The sequence below is a fragment of the Hyaena hyaena genome, unplaced genomic scaffold (assembly GCF_003009895.1).
Source record: "Hyaena hyaena isolate Hyena2069 unplaced genomic scaffold, ASM300989v1 scaffold_279, whole genome shotgun sequence".
NCBI classification, from domain to species: Eukaryota; Metazoa; Chordata; class Mammalia; order Carnivora; family Hyaenidae; genus Hyaena; species Hyaena hyaena.
Window position 1 is genome coordinate 1,445,635 of NW_024080910.1, and position 20,811 is coordinate 1,466,445.

The 20,811-nt window shown below is 39.1% G+C and overlaps 2 protein-coding genes across 5 annotated transcripts in view; one reads left to right on the plus strand and one right to left on the minus strand.

Annotated features, from left to right (window-relative positions):
- The window catches only part of MCM9 (minichromosome maintenance 9 homologous recombination repair factor), a 112,263-nt gene that overhangs the window by 68,486 nt on the left and 22,966 nt on the right, over window positions 1-20,811 (minus strand). For 2 of the 4 annotated variants that reach the window (XM_039246022.1, XM_039246023.1), the window contains one exon: window positions 19,568-19,687. In XM_039246022.1, the coding sequence (XP_039101953.1) occupies window positions 19,568-19,687 (120 nt within the window). Of the gene's footprint in view, window positions 1-3,493; window positions 4,372-7,743; window positions 7,950-19,567; window positions 19,688-20,811 lie in introns of those variants that run through there. The other 2 variants (XM_039246024.1, XM_039246025.1) reach the window with 2 other exon arrangements.
- Window positions 3,146-15,903, plus strand: ASF1A (anti-silencing function 1A histone chaperone). The gene is made up of 4 exons (XM_039246026.1): window positions 3,146-3,537; window positions 9,000-9,115; window positions 14,027-14,203; window positions 15,505-15,903. The coding sequence occupies exons 1-4, from the start codon at window positions 3,429-3,431 to the stop codon at window positions 15,715-15,717; spliced, it is 615 nt and encodes a 204-aa protein (XP_039101957.1). The 5' UTR covers window positions 3,146-3,428; the 3' UTR covers window positions 15,718-15,903.

Below are 20,811 nucleotides of genomic sequence, written 5' to 3' on the forward strand. Positions count from 1 at the left end.
TGTAGAGGAAGCAAGCTGCATCTTGTCCCTTCGTATTTTAAGCTAGTATGCCCAGCACCAGTAGGTATTTTCTCTCAGTAGCTACAGGACACCACTCCACACACACCCACAGCCTACTGGCAAGGCTAAACGACCACCTCATTTTACAGGACAGAAAGGTGTGATAATGGACCAATAACTGAATTAAATAAATTTAGATTGTCACATAAGCCTAATTATGAGGAGAAAAAAAGTATAGCTGTATTAGTTTCCAAGGGTTGCCGTAACACAATACCAGCCTGGGTAGCTTAAACAATGTAAATAATTTTCTCACATTTCTGGAGGCTAGAAGTGCAAGATTAAGGTGGCTGCAGGGTTGGTTTCTTTAAAAGTCTCTCTTCTTCGACTGCAAGTGGCTGCCTTCTTGCTGTGTCCTCACATGATCTTTTCTCTGTGTACCTGTGCCCTTCATCCCTGTCTCTTTTTATGTCCAAATTCTCTCCTCTGGGATACCATTTAGATTGGATTAGGGCCCACTTTAAGGAACTCATTTTAACTTAACCACCTCTTTAAAAGGCCCTATAACCAAATAAAATCACATTTGGAGGTACTGGAATGTTAGTGCTTCAACATATGAATGGGGTTGGGAGTGGGGGGCACAATTCAGCCTATAACAATAGCTAACTAGGTTCATTTATCTCTGTCCTAGGCACTAGTTTAGCCTTTGTTGCTCTCAGAGTCCAAACAATCTCCTTCAGCCATCCTTCCCTCATATAGGAAATCTATACAGAGGGAAGCAATTTTGGGGATTATATTCTTTGTAGCCCTCCAAGCATCAACAGTCATGATGACCCACCTGTTACAATATGATCAGCTGTTTAAGAGTCACCAAAAAGTTGTCCAGCAGTCCTATAGAATATCTCTGAAACCAGAGTGATGCTTTTACAATTCTTCCCCCTCTATAATATATACCAGCTTATTTAGAAATATGCTAGGACACATCTGGGAACCCTTTGGCCTTTCCTGTAAAATACTGTCAAAGGTGAAGAAAGAAACTATTGGAAAAGATGCTCAAAGGTTCTTTAATGTTTGTGAGAGGCAATAATAAAAGAGTTAGGACAGGCAACATGAGAGACCTAGAGCCAATATTTGCGGCTTCCAGTGGACTACTAAAGAAGGTCATGTTCTCCTTAAATGCTGTTGTACATGACATGTTAAACAAAGGGTTTTAAAGAAAATAAGCCAAGTTAGTGGTATCCAGGTAGATCTTCTCAATTCTTGATGCTGCAGATCCCCCAAAAGCGAGTTTTATGGTAAGATATACCTTATTACAACACACCTATGGTCAGACTGCAAAATACACTTTCTTTTACCAATCTTTTAATGTAACTTTTATAAAGCAAGTGAATTAGAATCTCCTCTTAAGAGTGCCTGCAATAATCAGAAAACTGCATACACCATTCTCAAGGGAGTCATGTTTTAATCTTCAAATAGCCATTTAGCTTACATATTTAGTGTATTTTAACAGCATATTGCAATTAACACTTTATTTTGGCTAGTGTTAAGACCAACACTAATAAGAGTGAACAGAGACTATAGTCTATCAGTCACAGCAATCTGCATTTATCACCTACTCTAACATACAAAAACAAAAGGGCTTGAGGCAATCTTTTCTGGTAGGTCCTATTTTACTGTTTAATCCATTGACAATGAAATGAGAACCCCCTGCTCCAAGCAGTTTTTCTAAATATGAGGATGCCTGGTATTACCTGTGCCATATTAGCTTTCAAAAGACTATCATATAAAAAAAAAAAGCCTCATCAACAGCAACCTACTTAAGTATGAAAAATGCCCAAAGGATGAGAACTCAAAATCCGGGGCACTATACTGAAAAAACAACTCTTTCAGCACACGATACTTAAGAAATAATACTTTTCTTAATGTAATTAGCCAAGGTCAGTGGTTTCACTCGAAACAGATAAGGAAAAAATTGATGGTTTATGAACAGCAGGTAATAAAGCACATCATTAAACAAAACATTATGCCACCCTTAGCAGGTAAACAGAAATTGTTGAACAACCCTACAAATGTGTTAAAAGCTCTCCCTTTCCCCATAATGGTAGCCAAACACCAGAAATGAACCGACATGAATGCCAACGAATCATGCAAAGACTCCTCAAAACTTGCTTGTGGTGCCACAAATTTTTATTTACTAACGGTTCAGGTCATAAATTTTTTGAAAATCACATGTCCTGGTACGCCGTTGTTCTTTACTCTTCCTTTCTCTTTCCTTATATTTTTTGCCCTTTGGTTTCCTGACACTTCCATTTTCTCACGTTCCTGTTATGCTCACGAAACGGCAGAAATCTGGGGTGTAACTGATCACATCGCTGGTAATCTTTTTCTTTTTCTGGGGTTTTCCAGATTAGTACGGGAAGAAGACTCAGGTGCAGCCCAATTACCTGTTCCGATTTTGCATGCAAAGTGTGCGTGGAAAAGCCTCTCTTCGCCCCTCATTGTGTGTCTATTTAACTAACGGCGCTGTAGTGCCCAAACGCAGATATTGACCAAGAACTAGATTTCCAAAATGGCTTTGCTCCTTTCGAGCTGGCATGGGGTCTATAAAATACAATTTATTTCCACTGCAACCAACCGTCTCTACCCCAAATGTACCCAGTACGTAGGCAGCTGAATCCAGTGTAGGCAACCGAATCACATCCATTAAATTCAGTAGAGAGACTGCACGGGAGTTGGACGGACGTAAAAAGCGTTACAAGGGAAGGAAGAAAAAAAAAAAAAAAAAAGACACCATAAACCACACGAAGCAAACCCGAGGGGCGGGCGTCGCCCAGAACCGCGCCCTCCCGCCGCCTCGCCGGCCGCGAGCACGCCTCCCCGCCGCGGCCACGCCTCCTCCAACCCCCGCCCCGCCCCGCCGCGGCCACGCCCGACGTGAGGCGCGCGAGCCGCCGGGCCGGGGGCGGGGCCTGCGCCGCCCCTCCCCCCCGCCGCCGCCGCCGGCGGCCTCCGCGCGGGCCTCCCAGCCCGTATTCCACTCACTTTGTTCTCCGCCTTTGTCCTAATCCACACCAGCAGGTGGAGCCGCAGTTAAAGTTTCCGAGTCCATTCCAGGAGCGGGAGCCCATCTTGCTCGCCGCCGAGGCCCTCGCTGGAGGAGGAGGGTCAGAGCTCGGGTGCAGCCAATCGCGGGCAACGCTGCTAGTTATCAGAGCAGAATGGGCTGTAGTTTAGTGAAATAGGAAAGCTGCAAAACACTGTGGAGTGCTCCCGTGTAAATAAAAAGAGGAAAAAAAAGTTTCTCAAGTCGCCGCTGCACGACGTCGGGCAGGCGCCGGGGCGGGGGTCTACGCTCTCCCGAGCGGCCGCGCGCTGGACTTTATTGTGCCGCAACAAGCCCCCGTTCCCATTGTTTGTGTTTTTTTCAAAATATGGCAAAGGTTCAGGTGAACAATGTAGTGGTGCTGGATAACCCTTCTCCTTTCTACAACCCGTTTCAGTTCGAGATCACCTTCGAGTGCATCGAGGACCTGTCTGAAGGTGAGTCGGGCGCCCGCCCGCCGCCGGGCTGTCAGTTGCGGGCTGCAGACGTTGAAAGTTTCCCGGGCCGGGCCTCGCGCAGGCGGCCGGTGCTCGGCGCCGGACGGGCGGCAGGCTCGGCTCTGCGGAGGGAAACTTGAAGTTGGTGGACGACCGCCGCCGAGGCGCGCGCGCGGCGTTCGGCCGCGGCCGGGGCGCCCGCCGGGGCTCAACTTGCGAGGAACTTGTTCGAGCGGAGGTAGCCATGTTGTCAGCTTTGTCTGGCGGGCGGGCGGTTCGCGAGACCCGCACTCGCGCCCGCGGCGCCGGCCGGGGGTCGCCCCGGGCTGGCCCCGCGCCGCGAACGGCCTCCGCGGCCCCGGCCAGGAGGCCGGGAAGGGAGAGGCATGTGTGTGGTCGCGCCGGCGAGTTAGCAGCGGAGCCATCTTACCAAGAGTAGAGAATTGGGCCACCGACCCCGGCGTCACGACGCCTCCTCTCCGCGCCGCGGGTGACGAACACGGCGCCCCGCCTGCCCACCTTCCTGCCCCCGAGCGAGAGGCAAATCCGCTTTTAGAGCTTACGCTGGAGTTGCCCTACTCTCCTGGGTGGCCGAGCCCGGCCGCCGCGGGGAGGAGAGCGAGGCTGTCCTCGCGCTGATTTCTGGCTCCCTGGACCAACCAGCGGGGGAGGCGGGCGCAGGCTCGGCGCTCCCCGGGGACCGCGGGTGCACCCCGGCGGCACTCCCCGGCCCGCGCCGGGGATGCTCGGGGCGCCCTGGGATGCTGGCGCGCAGGCTCGCCCCGACCGGCGTGGACTCCTGGTCCGTAATGACTGAAACCTTCTCTCCTCTCGCTCAGGGGGGAAAAAAAAATCTTGCTAAGCTATAAAGTTACGTTTAACCCAAGAGCAAAAATAAGTGAAACACTTAAATAATTTCCAGGACTAAAAATCACTGGCTTCTCAGTAGTCTGAAAGACTTTCTTCAAGAACGTGTTGAAATTGAATTAAAATAAGTCATCCAAACACCCTGAGCATAAAATACAAAAGTGGGCTAGGAAATAAAAGGAACAGTCCTAACGGCAATGCAAAAATTTTTACAATTTTTTTCTAAGTTCCTATTAAGGTCTCCAAAAATATTTTTATTATGTGCAGTAATAAATATTTTGAAAGCTAAAACTTGCCAAGGGTTTTTTTTTTTTTTATCTTTGCTCTTAGATTTTATTAAAAGAATCCAGTGCTTGACTTTTCAAAATTTGAAAAACAAATTTAACTTCATCAGTGGTTATTTTACAAGTATATTTAACAAAATGCATTTTAAATTACGGAAATCCTGGCATATGAAGCGTTTTCATTTTAAGAATTACTTGTTAATGTCCACAAAATGGATTTTATGTAGGGTGTTAGGTTTTCAAATTATAAAAACACATGCTCATTGTAATAAACTTTTTAAAAGTTGTACAGACGTATATAAAGTAACAGTCCTCTATACTCCGTGCCTTGCACCATCTCCTGTAATTATAATTAACACTTTAATCTGTGCTCTTCAATAAGTAGTAATGAAAATATAACGCATATATGTATTATATGTAGGTCACATTTTGACAGAGAATTTATTAAAATAAATGAATTTCTATAGATCACTGATAATCAAGGGGATTTTTCTTACTACTCTGAAACCATTTGATTACTTTCCCAGAATACTACTATAACCATTTCAGCTACCAGGCCAATTTTGCATATCCAACCAGTTGGTAATCTTTCCTTTTTATTGCCAATTGTATATAAAAATGGGCGAATGCAAGATAAACCAGTGATGAGTCCATTCCAACTTATACTACAGCATTTTAAGCTTTATAAGTTATTTCAAAGTACAGGTACTTCTCAAGTGATGCCTTCCATTTTAAAAGCCAGTTTTAGACAAGGATGAAAGATGATTCAGGATGTTACAGGGCTTTGACACTGCATGGTTGAAACTCACCATTCGTGGAAGCAGAATTACATTCCATTTTTACCTGGGACCTATTCAGAACTCGGCTGAATGACGTCAGAGTTTTTAATATTAGTGGCAACAATACGCTTACTTCCACTTGTACACCTCTTCCAAGAGCACTTGTATTGGTTATTTAGCATTTTTTAAAAGAGTTTAAGCTGAGTCATACTGAAAGCTGCAAAGAAATCTTTCAAAAAGGTGCCATGCTTTTGTACTCCACCTAGAGGCTATGTGGATTAAGGAAATGGAGTTTACTTAGCAAAAGCTTCTTACAGGTTCCATACTTTTTATATTGCAAATCTTTTTTTTTAAAATCTATTAAAATGAAATTACAGAATATTCTGAAGGGAAAGTTTCAGTTCATAATTTTGTCTCAAGTCCCACACCAGATGTTGGCCACCATTTTACATACTTTAACTTGATAAGAGGACTCAGGATGTGTTTGATCTGGTGGTCCCCAAGTCTCTACACGTTTTGATGGACCTTCCTGTTAATCTTTGTTATGCCCTCTGTGGACTGCTACTGCTTTCTCTACTGAATGGAGGGGTTTTTTTGTTTTTGTTTTTTTAGTTGGTCAATACTAGCAATTCTAGCCACTGTTAGTTGAATACTTACAATGTACCAGAATTGAACATGGTGTTTCATGCTTTAAAACTTCAGGCTTGTTCTAATTCCCAAAGATTACATACTTTCCACTAGATCACAGATCGTCCCAAGTAGTGTAATTAGTTTAAAATTCACTTGGTGACTTCCCTCACTCCCAACCATAAATGCAGATAATTGCAGGCCAAGATTACCATGATTAGGTGCAACAATTAGTTAACTTTTTAAATAAATGAATAAACTCCTTCAACAGATAACCTGTGCATCTGACTCTATCCCTTCCTCCCTCAAATACAGGGGACAGGAAAATGAAGGTGGAGTTAAAAATATGATAATAATAAAACTGATACCAATTTAGAAGAAGTACTGAGCATTTTAAACTCAGTAGCTATGGCAAGGATTCCATTAGCATAAAAACTAAGGTACAGGTGTTCCTTGAGTTACAGCCTATGCTCCTTAAGGGTAGATTATCTCTCCATGGCTTCTGCTCTCATCCATCCCCCCCCCATTAAGTTCTTTTATTCCACTATTCATTTGAGAGCCAGAAATGGAAGAATTCATCTTCCTAGTTTCCATTTTGGAAAGAACCCAGGCTTTAGAGTTGCAGAGACAAAGCATGGGTTCTGACTCCTGAGTTTGCTAGCTGTGTGAATTTGGTAGATCACTTAGCCTCTCAGGGCTTCAACTTTCTTGTTTGCATAATAGTATAATTAAATCAATATGATAAAGATGGTGTGATTTAAATAACAGGTATGAAATTGGCAAGACCAATGCTCAGCACATAGTAGGTATTTTATAAAATAAATTTATAAATTCTGACTATGTTTGTATGCCAGACCATAAATGCCAACTTACCTTCTACCAATTAGGAGGCCAAGAGCACTATATGCATTAGTACAAATAAATACATACAAAACGAATAGAATATGAAAACCTCCATGTGAGAGTTCCCAGTCTTACTCACACTTGGCTAGTTTACTAGCTTTTATACCCCTTTCTTAAACGATTCTCCACTTGGCTTTTGGGTTTCCTAAGTTACTGGCCACTAATTTTGTAATTTTATTAGCTACCTATCTAGTAGGTATCTCAAACTTAACATGTCCAAAACAAATTCTTGCTTGATTTCATCCCCTATCCCCTGCAAAAAAGGATTCTTGCTGTCTTTATCTTCCAGATTTATCTAGAGTGTCCCTGCTTCTCATCCCTATGGCTACATGTGGTCTAAGCTACCATAATTTCTTGGATGTTGGTAAAATATCCTCCTGTCTTGACCCTCACCGTCTTAACAGTCCATACTGAACATAGGAGCCAAAATGATCCTTCTCAAATGAAAATTGGATAATGTTACCCCTCCAGGCAGAACCCTCTCAATAGCTTCCTGTGCCACTCAATGTAAAAGCCAAAAATCTTTATGATGACCTTTAAAGCTTTGCATAATTTGTGGCGTCTGTGTGGCCCAGTTGATTAAGAGTCTGACTTTGGCTCATGTGATGATCTCACGGCTCATGGGTTTGAGCCTTACGTTGGGCTCTGCTGACAGCTCAGACCCTGGAGCCTGCTTCAGATTCTGTGTCTCTCTCTCAAAAATAAAAAACAAAAACTTTGCATAATCTGAGCATGCCCCTCACACCCAATCAAAGGGTCCATTATTTTCCCCTTTATTCAGTCTGTACCAGCCCAGGCCTCCTTGCTGCTGCTTCAGCATGCTCCTACTTCCAGATATTTGTTGTTCCTTCTAACTAGATACTTAATATTGCTTCTTTCTTCTTTTAATCTTCATGAACAAATAGATGATCTCGTGAGATGTCAGATGCAGGACCTTGCATCTGTAAATGTGCTAGAAGATAGAAATGTAAGTGGTCTAGGAGAGAGGCATGACTTATATAATAGGTCCTCAGAAAATGCTGACTTAATAGAACTAGATTCTCAGTAACCTAGAAACATCCCTCTGGGAGTGCTGTAGTCACAGTGTAGTGAATCCAAGGGTGGACCACACTGTGCAAACACCCTCAGAAGACCAGGGGGTCTTGGGTAATCTGTATTTGCAGAGCTGTCTTCCTCCTACTACTAAGCAGGAGGCTCCTTTGAAAAAGCAGTCATTTTACCCATCTGTGGGTTCTTGTTGCAGAGCACACTGGAGAAGGTGCTCAGTAATAGCTGAATTACATGTAACAGTTGAATTACATAAAATGTCCTGGGTTGCACTTCAGTGTGTCTTATTCCTCCTCATGCTTGTTCCCACTGTATATAGTCTGTTATATGAAGTGGCACAAGGATCCTTGGTTTCCTCTTCCCAATTTAAAGAATATATGACATGAAGAGGGACCATGCGAAAAAACCCTGACTATGGTCCCTGTGATAGTTGATAAGCTGAGCCATCAAGGGAACTTGTTTGCTAATAATGATTTTTCCACTTTGGTGATTTGTATCTGTGCAATATGCTATGGGGCAGCCCTTCCAAAGTGTTTAAGTATGCTGTTAAGATGACATACAGGAAAAAGTGGGGAGGATTCCATAGCCAAACTTGAGAAACGCTGGATTAATGTTACTGGTGTTCTTTACCGGAGGAAGTTTTCCGAACACTCCACCAGTGTGCTTTATTTATGAATCCTTAAGGTTATAACATTTCCCGAGTTTTTGGCCATGATGGTTTGTTTATGAGGAGCCCTGCCCAGGGACTAGTGTTTCACAAAAGAACATTTTGAGAAACTCTTAAGAAATGTAAGAATTTTATAAGGAGCAGTTCAGTGCCTTTCTGGACTTTCTGCTGTGAGAAGCCAATTCAGCAGCCAATAATTGGCTTAAGTGGTCATTAAAATAGGGTCTTTGATATCATCTCATAATGTAATTACTGAATATGAAATAATGTTTTGGTTTTTAACCCTAGACTTGGAATGGAAAATTATCTATGTGGGCTCTGCAGAAAGTGAAGAATACGATCAAGTGTTAGACTCTGTATTAGTGGGCCCTGTTCCTGCAGGAAGGCATATGTTTGTATTTCAGGTAAGATTGTTCTTGGTAACTATGTATATGCCAGATACGTTTCTAAACCATATACCTCATCATCCTCATCCCTTTCCTTTTGGGTTAAATCACTCGGCTTCTGCTGCACTCACTTTTTTCTGCTTCTCTTGTGTTTTAGGTAGCATAAAGAAATGCTACCTCTTGATTTTGTGCACTGAGATGTTAACATGATGTTTGCTCCACAGTTTGCACAGCACGCAGTAAAGCTTATACTGTGTCATGGCTTGCATGGCAGTTCATTCGGGGCTCTTCCTGTGAAGAGTCCGATAGTATCAGACCTTCAGGGTGGCTGTCCAGCAGCCCAGTACAGGGATCTCAGTTTCTGGTTTCAGCCACTAGGAGTACTGACCACAAAGACAACTCTTTTTTTTTTTTTTTTTTAAGCACACTCCTTGATTGAGCTAGGTTAGTTAACTCTGCTACTGGGGAGAGATCCACATAATCTTGGATCATTGGAATTAAAGTCCAGTGTTTTACTAAAGCTTCTAATCTACACGTTTTATACAGCATTACTGTTACAAATCTGCTACTCTGTTATCTGTGAGGGGAAATTCTAGTACAAATTATGTTTTCAGATAACACTGACAGGATTTGGGTCTGTGCCAAGGCTTCAGACGCTGTCTTCTATATACAAAGTGTTACTTCTTTTAATCTGTTAAATTGTTGTTTAAAACTATTCAGTCACTTCCCAATTATCCATGCTTATTAGAGGGAGATATTTATAACAGCCCAAAGAGTAACTAGCCATAGGTTGCAAAAACAAACAAACAAAGAAAAAAAACACTATTAATTTTGTTACAAGTATTTAACAACAAAGTCCCATCAGTTAAGTAGAACCCACTGAAAAGACCTCATCCAGAAGAAAATTAAGTTTCTCTATCCTTGATCTCCCTTTTTATCATTTTCAATTTAAATGAATACTGTTGGTCAGATAATCCCATCTGATAACAGCCACAAATCATGAATCATAAGCATATCATATCTCTAGATTTGCTACCTATCCCTCCCCTCTCCTAAATACAGAATTCAGAATTGTGGTCTCCTAGCCTTAGTGCTTTTTATTAAAAAGCAACAAATAATTTACTATATCTAAACAAATGGTTAAGAAAAGCTCAAATATATTAGTTCCCATCCATTCATTAAAAGTGCTGTTGACCTGAGTCATGTGAGTACATAACCTTGGTGAAAGACGTGGGTACCAGCGAATATGTAGGGGAGGCACTGCAGTTACAGACCCTGCCTCACATCCTGCCCCATTGCTTATTACACACTCGTGACTCTGGACAGGCTCCCTAGCTTCCCGTAGTCACTCTAGTCATCTATAAAATGTGGATTAATACCCTACCTCATACGAATGTTATGAGGATTAAATGAGGAGTAAAGCATTTAAGTACAATCACTGACAAATAGTGCCCTACCTCTATAATTAGAACTAAAGTTTTATTCTCTTAAGTTCTTGAAATTGTTACACAAAGAAGTATTTGCTTTGACCCATAAACTTGGAAAATGCGTACTTCGCTGATGATAATTCATGATGTGCTAAGAAACTTGGATTGCCGTATACTGATAGACCTTTTTATGCTACTATAAAACCTGCGAATCTCTGGCTTTGAAATAAACCCTTAAATGATCTTTTCTGTGTGTTTATGTTGTTAAGAACACTTTTAAGCTTAGAGTGAAAAATATATTCAAAGATATTTCCCTCCAGTGATTTTCCAGTAGTTTTACCTTGGTATCAGTGTTCATGTTGCCAAAAAGGACAGAGAAAAAGCACCATGCGATTTAAATCAGATAGTCAGCCTATGTATTTAAAAAAAATTCACCAGTATCAGCAAAAAGGGACTAACATACAGTTTTTGTTTTGTGCTTTAAACAAACTGCCATAGTATTCTCCTGGTCTGCCATGAATAAGCATGCCTTTCTTATGAGTGTGTCAAAGGGTAGCAGGAAGATGTCCAGACATCTGCGTAGTACTGCTGGCCGAAGTTAAAAATCTCTACCTATCACTTCATCTTTTTTTTCCTTAATGTTTATTTATTTTTTAGAGAGAATGAGTGAGTACGAGCGGGAGAAGTGCAGAGAGAGAGGGGAACAGAGGATCCGAAGCGGGGTACTCTACGCTGACAGCAGATAGCTCTGCTGACAGCAGAGCCCCAAATTAACCACCATGCAAGCCACGACACGGTATAAGCTTTACTGTGCAGGGCTTGAACTCAGGAACCCTGAGATCATGACCTAAACCTTAGTCGGATGCTCAACTGACTGAGCCGCCAAGGTGCCCCTTTATCACATCATCTTAAGTGATCTAAAAGGACTTTGAGTTTTTCTACTTGAATATGGATTTGCTCAAGTTGAATCCTTTGGCAATCAAATTTTAAAACATAAGCATGGCTAGAACCAATCTACTGAGCGTATGGGAAGTACGATGGGAGGAAAGTTTCCATAGTAGTACTAAACTACCTCTGTTTCCCCATTCTCCATTCACTTCCAGGACATTAGAATCTCTGGGTACCTGGAAGTAACCTAACCCCTTTCAGGAGGGGCACACAGGATTTGTAAGACAAATAGCATATTCTCAGGACGGGCCCTCATCCCCCTGCTGATGTCTCTCTAAAATGATCACAAATTACCTTAGGTCAGGCATTGAGTTATGAGTGAATTTCAAAATACTCATCATATATTGTGTGCCCAGGGCTGTGCCAGACATGAGATTATAAAGATGAACTAGATAGGATTTCTGCCCAAGACAAAGCTTAGAATCCCCGCAATGACTGAAAGGTAAACATATTTAGATTATTGGACATACATTAGTAGAGGGTTTGTGTCAAGTAACAGAAGTGCAAAAACAGCACTATTAACTCTACCTTCTGAATTAGAAAGGGCTTCACTAAAGAAGGATACATATTATGCAAACTTAGAAAGATGAATTTTTTAGTATGTTAGGGAAGAGCCTTACAGGCTGAAGGAAGAGTATATGCAGGGCACAGAGGCATGAAAGATTGTACATTTAAAAGAACTCTAATTCTTTTTTTTTTTTTTTTTAAATATTTTTATTTATTTCTAGGAGAGAGAGAGAGACAGCGTGAGCAGGGAAGGGTCAGAGAGAGAGGGAGTCACAGACTGAAACAGGCTCCAGGCTCTGAGCTGCCAGTCAGCACAGAGCCCGATGCGGGGCTCAAACCCACGAACCGCGAGGTCATGACCCAAGCGAAAGTCGGACGCTTAACCGACTAAGCCACCCAGGCGCCCCTAAAAGAACTCTAATTCTAGAACAAGAGTAAAAAGTATGGAAATAAAGGAAGTGTGAATGAGCTGTTGACTGGAAACAAATTGTGAAGGGCCTTATAAATAAAGTTAAAGAACAGATTTTTATCTCTGAAATGGGTGTAATCATCAGGAGTTTTTAAAATTGGTGAAGGGATGGGAATGGATCTTTTCCTAGCTAATGCTAGCAGCAGTGCAAATAGCAAGCGAGCTAGGGGAGACCAGTTAGAAAGTTGCAGCAGGATTCCAGAGAAGACATAAAGACATGAACTGAGTCTTCAGAAATGAGAAGTGCTTAGACTGGCTGGATGTGGGAGGTAGGAAAGTGGAAGGTGATTGAAGTTTTCAGCCTAGATAGATGTGTTAGACTAGATAGATGTTTTGTGCCTTTTTGTGTCATCTATATGTAATAACTACATAGTAATCACTGGTCTTTGATAATAATGGTCTGATTGAGAATGCCAGACAGGGATGTTCCCAAGCCAGGGCCCTGGCTGAAGTGTTCACGTAGGCCCAGGGATGTTCGTTCGGCGTCCTGGCAAGAGTGAGCTAATCTGCTGGGACAATCTTCATCCATTCACCACTCAGAATGGCTGCCTCAGCTCTGTGTCAGTGCCCACTAGTCTACGACTCCTTCTAGCCTGACATACTGCCATAGACGGGGCCCTAGCTTTTTGCTCATGCTGTTTGCCTTCTCTAGCTCACTTGCTTCACCTTCTGCACTCCTCAGGATTCAGCAGCTGGATTCAAACAAGGTTATTGAGTATGTCTGCTCAAACCAGTCTTTACCTTCATTGTATTTCCATAGTATGTGTGGTTTAAATAGTACAATATATTTTAGTGCCTATCAAAGTCATTCACAATAGTTTAATATTTTTGAAAATCTGTAGATCTATTTCTATTCCATTTTCAGTTTTATATTAATTTACTATTAGAATATCTGTGAGGGGTGGGAGAGTGGCTGTGAGAATGTGTGTCCTGGGTATAAGAGAGAAACTGGTATAATAAATATCTGCTGCCAACAGGCTATATTGAGATCATTGAATGTTTACTAATTTAGGTTTGAAGATTATTACAGGAGGGGCGCGCCTGGGTGACTCAGTTGGTTAAACATCTTGACTCTTGATTTCAGCTCAGGGCATGATGTCACGGTCACGGGACTGAGCCTTGCATCAGGCTCTGTAGTGGGTATGAAGCCTGCTTATTCCCTCTAGCTCTCCCTCTCTTGTGCTTGCTCTCAAAAAACAAAAATGAAAATTATGACTGGAAAAGGTCTAGTAGAGTCAGTTAAACAACTGACTTAATTATTTGCTAGATTTTATAAAAGATTTTATAATTGAATATTGCACAATCCCTCATGAAGTACCACACAGTGTAGCTAGATTTATCTTCCTATAGAAGTCGTGAAGCTTTCAGGTACCCAGAGTAATTAGGTAGACCATGGAGAAATATTTGAACTATATTTTCTGGCTTTAAGTCAGTCTTAAAAGTGAACATTTGCCTTCCCAGTATGATATCCAAGTTTCTGTTGCTGCTCCCTTAATTGATGATGTTCAAGGTAACCAAAACTCCCGTCTTGCTTGCCTCTTTATGATGTGTGTTTCCTTTCTTTTTAAATTATTCTAGGCTGATGCACCTAATCCAGGACTCATTCCAGATGCAGATGCAGTAGGTGTAACAGTTGTGCTAATTACATGCACCTATCGAGGTCAAGAATTTATTAGAGTTGGCTATTATGTAAATAATGAATATACTGAGACGGAATTAAGGGAAAATCCGCCAGTAAAACCAGACTTTTCTAAGGTAATGTTCTGACTCTTCCTCTTCCATTACTTTTACTATACTTTATTTTTTTTAAGCAAGTGCCAATTCGTAGTATATTATGAAAATACCTTTGAGACAAAATAAATTTGAAGTCTTTGTGCTAACTGGGCAAACTAATTGTTCCATTACTATACTTGACCTCAGACCCTACCTCCAAGTGAATCATGAGCATTTAATGTTGGTCAGGCACCTTGAGAGTTTCTGATGGTTTAAAAAACTGGAAAAAGCTTCCTATAAGAAATAGTTGTTTACAGCTTTCTGCATGGCATTTCCCACACATCATGATTCTATTCATTTCAGCCTTTATGACATACAAATTCATGATTAATCAATGATATTCTTGGTCTATAACTTTTCCAAAAAATGTGGGGGGGAAATTTTGTGTTTGTTTTTCATATAAACATTGTTACCTCTGTGTGTGTGTATACACAACAGACACACACATACATATGTTTTCCTTTGTCTGCTATTCTTAGAGGTTAAACTAAAGGTCTTAAATATTTTTGGTTATGGAAAACAGCTTCTGAGTGAGAATCTGAATCCTGTGATTCAGAAATACAAATTCTCAGAAATACTTGGTATTTCACGATTTTTCTTGGGAATTGTAACAGTTTAGTAACTGATGATTTATGTGAGGTTGAATACAACACTCCATCTGCCAGATCATGCAAGAAAAATTACACGGGAGTAAAATGGAATGTTCTTTCTGGTAATAAGGCTAGAATGTTTAATCCTGGTATGGGACCTTCCATTGACTTAATGTATTAGTTACTTATATGGCACCTTATATAGCAAAAAGAGGAAAAACGAAGGAAATTAAGGTAGGAAACCACTAATAATGAGATGTTATATTTGAGGACATTTTTCATTTTGTTTGAAAATATCACTGAAAAGATACCACATCAGTCTACAAAGCATACTAGTTCGTGAGATAAAGCACCCTTGAAGAATTCACCTACAAAAAAGAAGGGATTCTCTCCCTTTAGGAAACAAGTATAGAGGGGTTAGATATTTTATTGGTTAATAAGAGATCTGGATACATTCTCTCAGATTCTCCACATCCTGTTTCCATTAGGCTAAAATAATTTCTTTGCTGTAGCCCTGGTCCTGATGTACTAGTTATGTTAAAGTGCTTTACTTGACTTAATTATGCCTTTGTATATGAACTTGTTAGCCCTTTAGGAGTACTAATCTAAAGAACCATTCTATTAAGTTCCTATTTGTATATGGTATTTAACTTTCTTAATGTTTACTATTTATATATTCCCTTCTTCCTTTAGCTTCAAAGGAACATTTTGGCATCTAATCCCAGAGTTACAAGATTCCACATTAATTGGGAAGATAACACAGAAAAACTGGAAGATGCAGAGAGCAGTAATCCAAATCTACAATCACTTCTTTCAACAGATGCGTTACCTTCAGCGTCAAAGGGATGGTCCACGTCAGAAAACTCACTAAATGTCATGTTAGAATCCCACATGGACTGCATGTGACCTCCTGCCATCCCTTTAGTACAAATTAAGCTATAAAAACACACAGAACTATTTCCCTGAAATTCCGTAAGTACATAGTCAAGACACAATGTGAAGAATTTGTTTAAAAAACATCCTGTAGAAAGTTTATAAGAAAACCAGTATTTGAGCAAATTGTGGAATATAAATACAACTATTTTTAAGTAATTTTTTTCTCTAATGTGTTATTTTATTTGTTCTGAAACTAATCTGATTAAAGCATATATATTATTTTCTTCTCCTCTATATGTAATTAAAGCACTTATAAAGAAAAAATATAAATCATTAGACCAGGTTGTAAAGCTGTCTTAGCCTTTTGGACAATAATCTTTGGACCACTATCTTACTGGCCTTCGAAAGAACAAAGTTCACGTCAAGTAAAATGTTTCTTCCTGTGATAGTTTGGTTTAATGTAAGGGGTAAATTTCCATTCTTTTTTGTCATATCCTTAAAGAAGGGATTTGAAGTCAAGTATATGCTACTAAGAACTTTAGGACCTGATTTTCCAGGCCACCTTGAAGCTTCTTATGGCTCTTACAGCATTCTGCTTGGTTTCTAAGATGACAACAAATCTGGATGTTTATAAGGTCCTCTGGCTATGGTTTTGTTTTGTAACAGTTTAGGACATCAGAATATTCCTTGAATGATCATCATTATCACCTATTGAGTTCAACATGTCAAGAGCAGATACAAACTCCCTAAGTTTAAGAATAGGATATTATAATGACTTAGATGTATTCATTAGATTTATAAAAATACTATAAACTGATTTGGTAGATCATCTGTTGTTGGCAACATTTATATAAAAACAGTGTATTTGGGAAGGTGTATTTAGCTTTATCATATGAAATAAGTCACTATTTTGGAAATATATATATTTTCACACATGTGATACTCTTCTCCATATCCCTGGACACTCATGCAGAATAAGATGAGGCATATTTGCAGTTGACATATTCTAGATAGCCTTTCCAGAGAAGTTTTTTTTAAAGCAATCTTGGAAAGGAGTCCATTAACAAAGCGGGCCAAAGGGTTCTTTTTCTTTGATGAGAGCTAGGTCCTTCCTCAAAGTTTCTTATGCTCCATTAAATTAAGTGTAGAATATTCTCATTACTCTTGCTGCTAAGCAAGACATTAGCCATATGATGCAGAGTTATGCAGTGCCTTCATATCTAAAACTTTTATACTGCACTTTTTAAAGCTTTTATTTTGAGGAAGGGAAAAGGGCATTTGTCTGAATATGGATTCTAAGTTGTATATATTTCCTGTCATTCTAAAAAAGTGAATTTGTGAAGCAAAATTTTGCTAAATGTTAAATTTTGAAATTTAATATACCAGATCATTAAATACTGTCCACTAACTAGTTCATAGACTTTAAATATAAAATACATCCAACTGTTAAAACTACATGAAGAATTTCATTTTTGTCTAATTGCAATTAAATTTAAGAATATGTTAAAATATTGAAATGAGAATAAAAGTAAAACTTTCTAACAAAGAGCTCAGTAATTAATATAACAGGAAAAATATATGTGCTTGTTAGAAATAAAGCATATATAAGCCAAATAACCAATAAATCAATTTACTGCAGAGTTTTTATTCTGACTAATTACAGTGATCAATTTTGTATTGACACCAAGGGTTAGGTTTTTACATCAATTTGTAAACAGCTAATTTTCACAGAAGGTTAAGACTTAAAAAACTATGTATTTAAAATTTTTATGATTCTGTAATGTTTAGAATTCAAATATTACGAACTAAAAAGCTATAGCATATGGGTTTTATTTTACCCCTGTTTAGCCTCATCTGATTATCGCTAATATGTTTAGAACAATTTTTATCCTTTCTGATCACAGTAAATAGATCTGTCATGAGAATACAAACAAACAGGAACAAATTACCTGTGCCACAGAAGAGAGAGGCAAGTAGGTTGGAATGAATGAGGTTATCATTTAACCTGAGAAAACATTCAGGAAATCTGAGGAGCGTGCATACATTTGTTCATTTATAACCTTCTATAACCTTGGGCATCCATGTGCTCTTATCCTCTGGTTTTAAGATTTGGGGTTTCTGATTTTACCAAGAAAGTCTACACTAGTGGTTTTCAAAACTTTTTACTGTAATCCAAAACTTTTACTGTAAAAAACAAAGTATGACCCTGTAACACAAGTATTAATATTAATTTTCATGACAATGCACCCTTATAGTGCATCTTTATATGTGCAGTATATTCTGGTATCGCATTTCATTTTTAAAGTGCTGGTTTTGACTCACTGAACTTGGCATTTATGACTCCAAGTGGTTGTGATACCCAGTTTGAAGAAAGGCTAATCAGGCCCTTTGAGTAGATGAGAAGTAGCAATAACTTTCCTATGGTTCTAAAATTTGTATTCCCTATACCTTTCTCTTCTGTCATATTTGGATTATGACCTTTACATTTAAAAAAAAAAGGGAGGGGTGCCTGGGTGGCTCAGTTGATTAAAGTGTCCAACTTCAGCTCAGGTTATGATCTCACAGTTCATGGCTTCGAGCTCCCCATCGGGCTCTATGCTGACAATTCAGAGCCCGGAGCCTGCTTCACATTCTGTATCTCCCTCTCTCTCTCTGCCCCTCCCCCACTCACTTGCATGTTCTCCCTCTCCCTCTCAAAAATAAACAAGCATTAAAAAAATAATAAAAGAGGGGAAAGTGCTAGTGTAATGTGAATCAGCAGGCATTCACTTGAAAACTGTCCATATATTCTGAAATTATTAGTAGCCCAGCAGATACACTGGACTCATTTCTTGACACTCCATATAATTAACTTAGGAAACATTCCACATAATTACTTGGCAAACACTTTTGTTTGTTATTGATATCATTTCATACAGAACTCTAGAACATCTGGTCATAAGTTTTAAATGCACATAAAGTATTCTTTATATATTCCTGCCTACTACCCTTTCCAGTATGCTGAACCTTGTTTATGCCTTTCAATTTACAAATCCCTTCTCATCAATGCTTAATGTACTATTCAGTTATATTTCAAAATCTGATAGCCCCTTAGAATGGGGCTCTCATTATATAGGACCATTAATATACCTTTTGCTACTTTATGATAAGTTTTATGGTATAAGCTTCTTCTAAGAAACTTAAGTATAGGCCATGGACATTAGGCTTTCATTAACGTAGCAAATAATATTGTAAACTGTGTGAAGCCAAGGGCCTATAATAGAAGTACAGGAGAGCTAGTTCCTAAATCAAAACAGTATAAAATACAAAGTGACATCAAAATATTTTTAAAATTTTTCCTAAAGTTACTTTATAATCAAATCTTGACATTCTATCTGAAAAGGCTTTTGTATGTACTTGTTGAAGAATCATTACAAGATATGATTCTTGTAGGAAGCTCCATGTTGTAATGATGAAAGTATGCTTTCCACATATTAAGACAAATTTCCTAAGAATTTTCAGTAGGAGCTACTGTTGTGAATGAGATCTATGAGTACAAAAAAGCCTCAAGCTCTACGCCACTGACCTACTTTTGTAGAGTAAGATTTCTCCCATTTATCTCAACGTTGTTTTTTTTTTCCCCAGACAAATAGGATCTTTCAAAACTCAGATGCAAAAAGATATATGGGATAAGTTTTAGGAAAATAACTTTAAATGAAGGTGGAGCTTTTGAAATATTTTCTTAGAGCTACAAAAGTACTGCTATATATTTCCATTTTTGGCAGTAACTCAAGAATTAGCTTGAAATTTACCCTAATTAAGGTACTTTTTTTATAGGAAAATACCATTGTGTTAGCATCTGTCATAAGGTTACATTAATTGAGATTGTCAATTAAAATACCTGCACTAGTAGATCCAATTCCTGTCGTGAGCACAGATCTCGGTGTAATCTTTGCTGCATACTTGAGAAATTGAGATTTCCCTGTGCCAGGATCCCCAACTAATAAAAGATGAGATTCACCTGGAAAACAGTTAATAAAGTTTTAAATTTCTATGAAAAGACCCATGAATAAGTATAATTAATCAAAAAGAAAATGGTCCACTTAGAGTGCCATCATGATTTATATTTTATGTTTTTGATGTATACTTAGGGTCATTTAAGGAAGGATTTAACAAGGTATCCTGAGAAAGATTAACTATGATAAAATAACCATCTTTAAGTGATTTCCGATTATGACATTTAATATCTAAATTAATAGACTTTGTGCTATTTCCAGATGTTTAGGCGTATGTTTGACATTTAAGACATTTTTGGCTTCTTTCTAAAGTTGTTGATTTTACTTAATCTATTTTTAAATATCAAACTACTTGATTAAATCGTTCCATACAAGCCATACAGATATTTTATTCCATTTTTATTTAAATATTTTTAAATATTTTAAATATTCAAGTGCTTTATAAGTATCACTTATGATTACAACAGTTAAGACCTTTTCATTTAATGAAAATTTTAATAATTTAATATCTACCTTAAAGTACGTATTTTCAAATGTAGCATAAATGAATATATGAATATCCTGTGGTATATATACTGTGTCACTGATCAAAAACATTTATTCAAGTATTTCCTAAATACACTAATAGGAAACTCCTATTTAAGCTCCACATTTAGCAGAGTGCCTTGCAAACAGTAGGTGATCAAAACATAACAATACATACACACCTTATTATCCTATATTGTACCATATGGTTTTAGAATTCTTATTAATGGCCTTATGTCCTTTTAGTCTTTGTTTATTATGGCCCTCATGTGGCCAAATGAGGGCCATAATAAACCTACTCTATGCCAGATTCAGGTCAGTTAAATGTGTTAGCTGCAAAAGAGCTTTTTGCCATTTAAACATAATTATACACTTAGAGTAATCTTTGCTTGAATGTGTGACCTCCAGCAGCACCTCGTGGCAGACTGCACATTTGCTACCTACCAGCAGAAGGGGAACCAGCAGGCAGATGACTGCAAGCAGCAGTCTGAGAGAAACACATGGACAGTCCCAGATGGAGAGACGCTGACTTGGAGATATTAAAAAGCATTATTTCTAATCTTTTCCTCTTGAAGAGAGACTGGGGATCCAGTGAAAACATAAT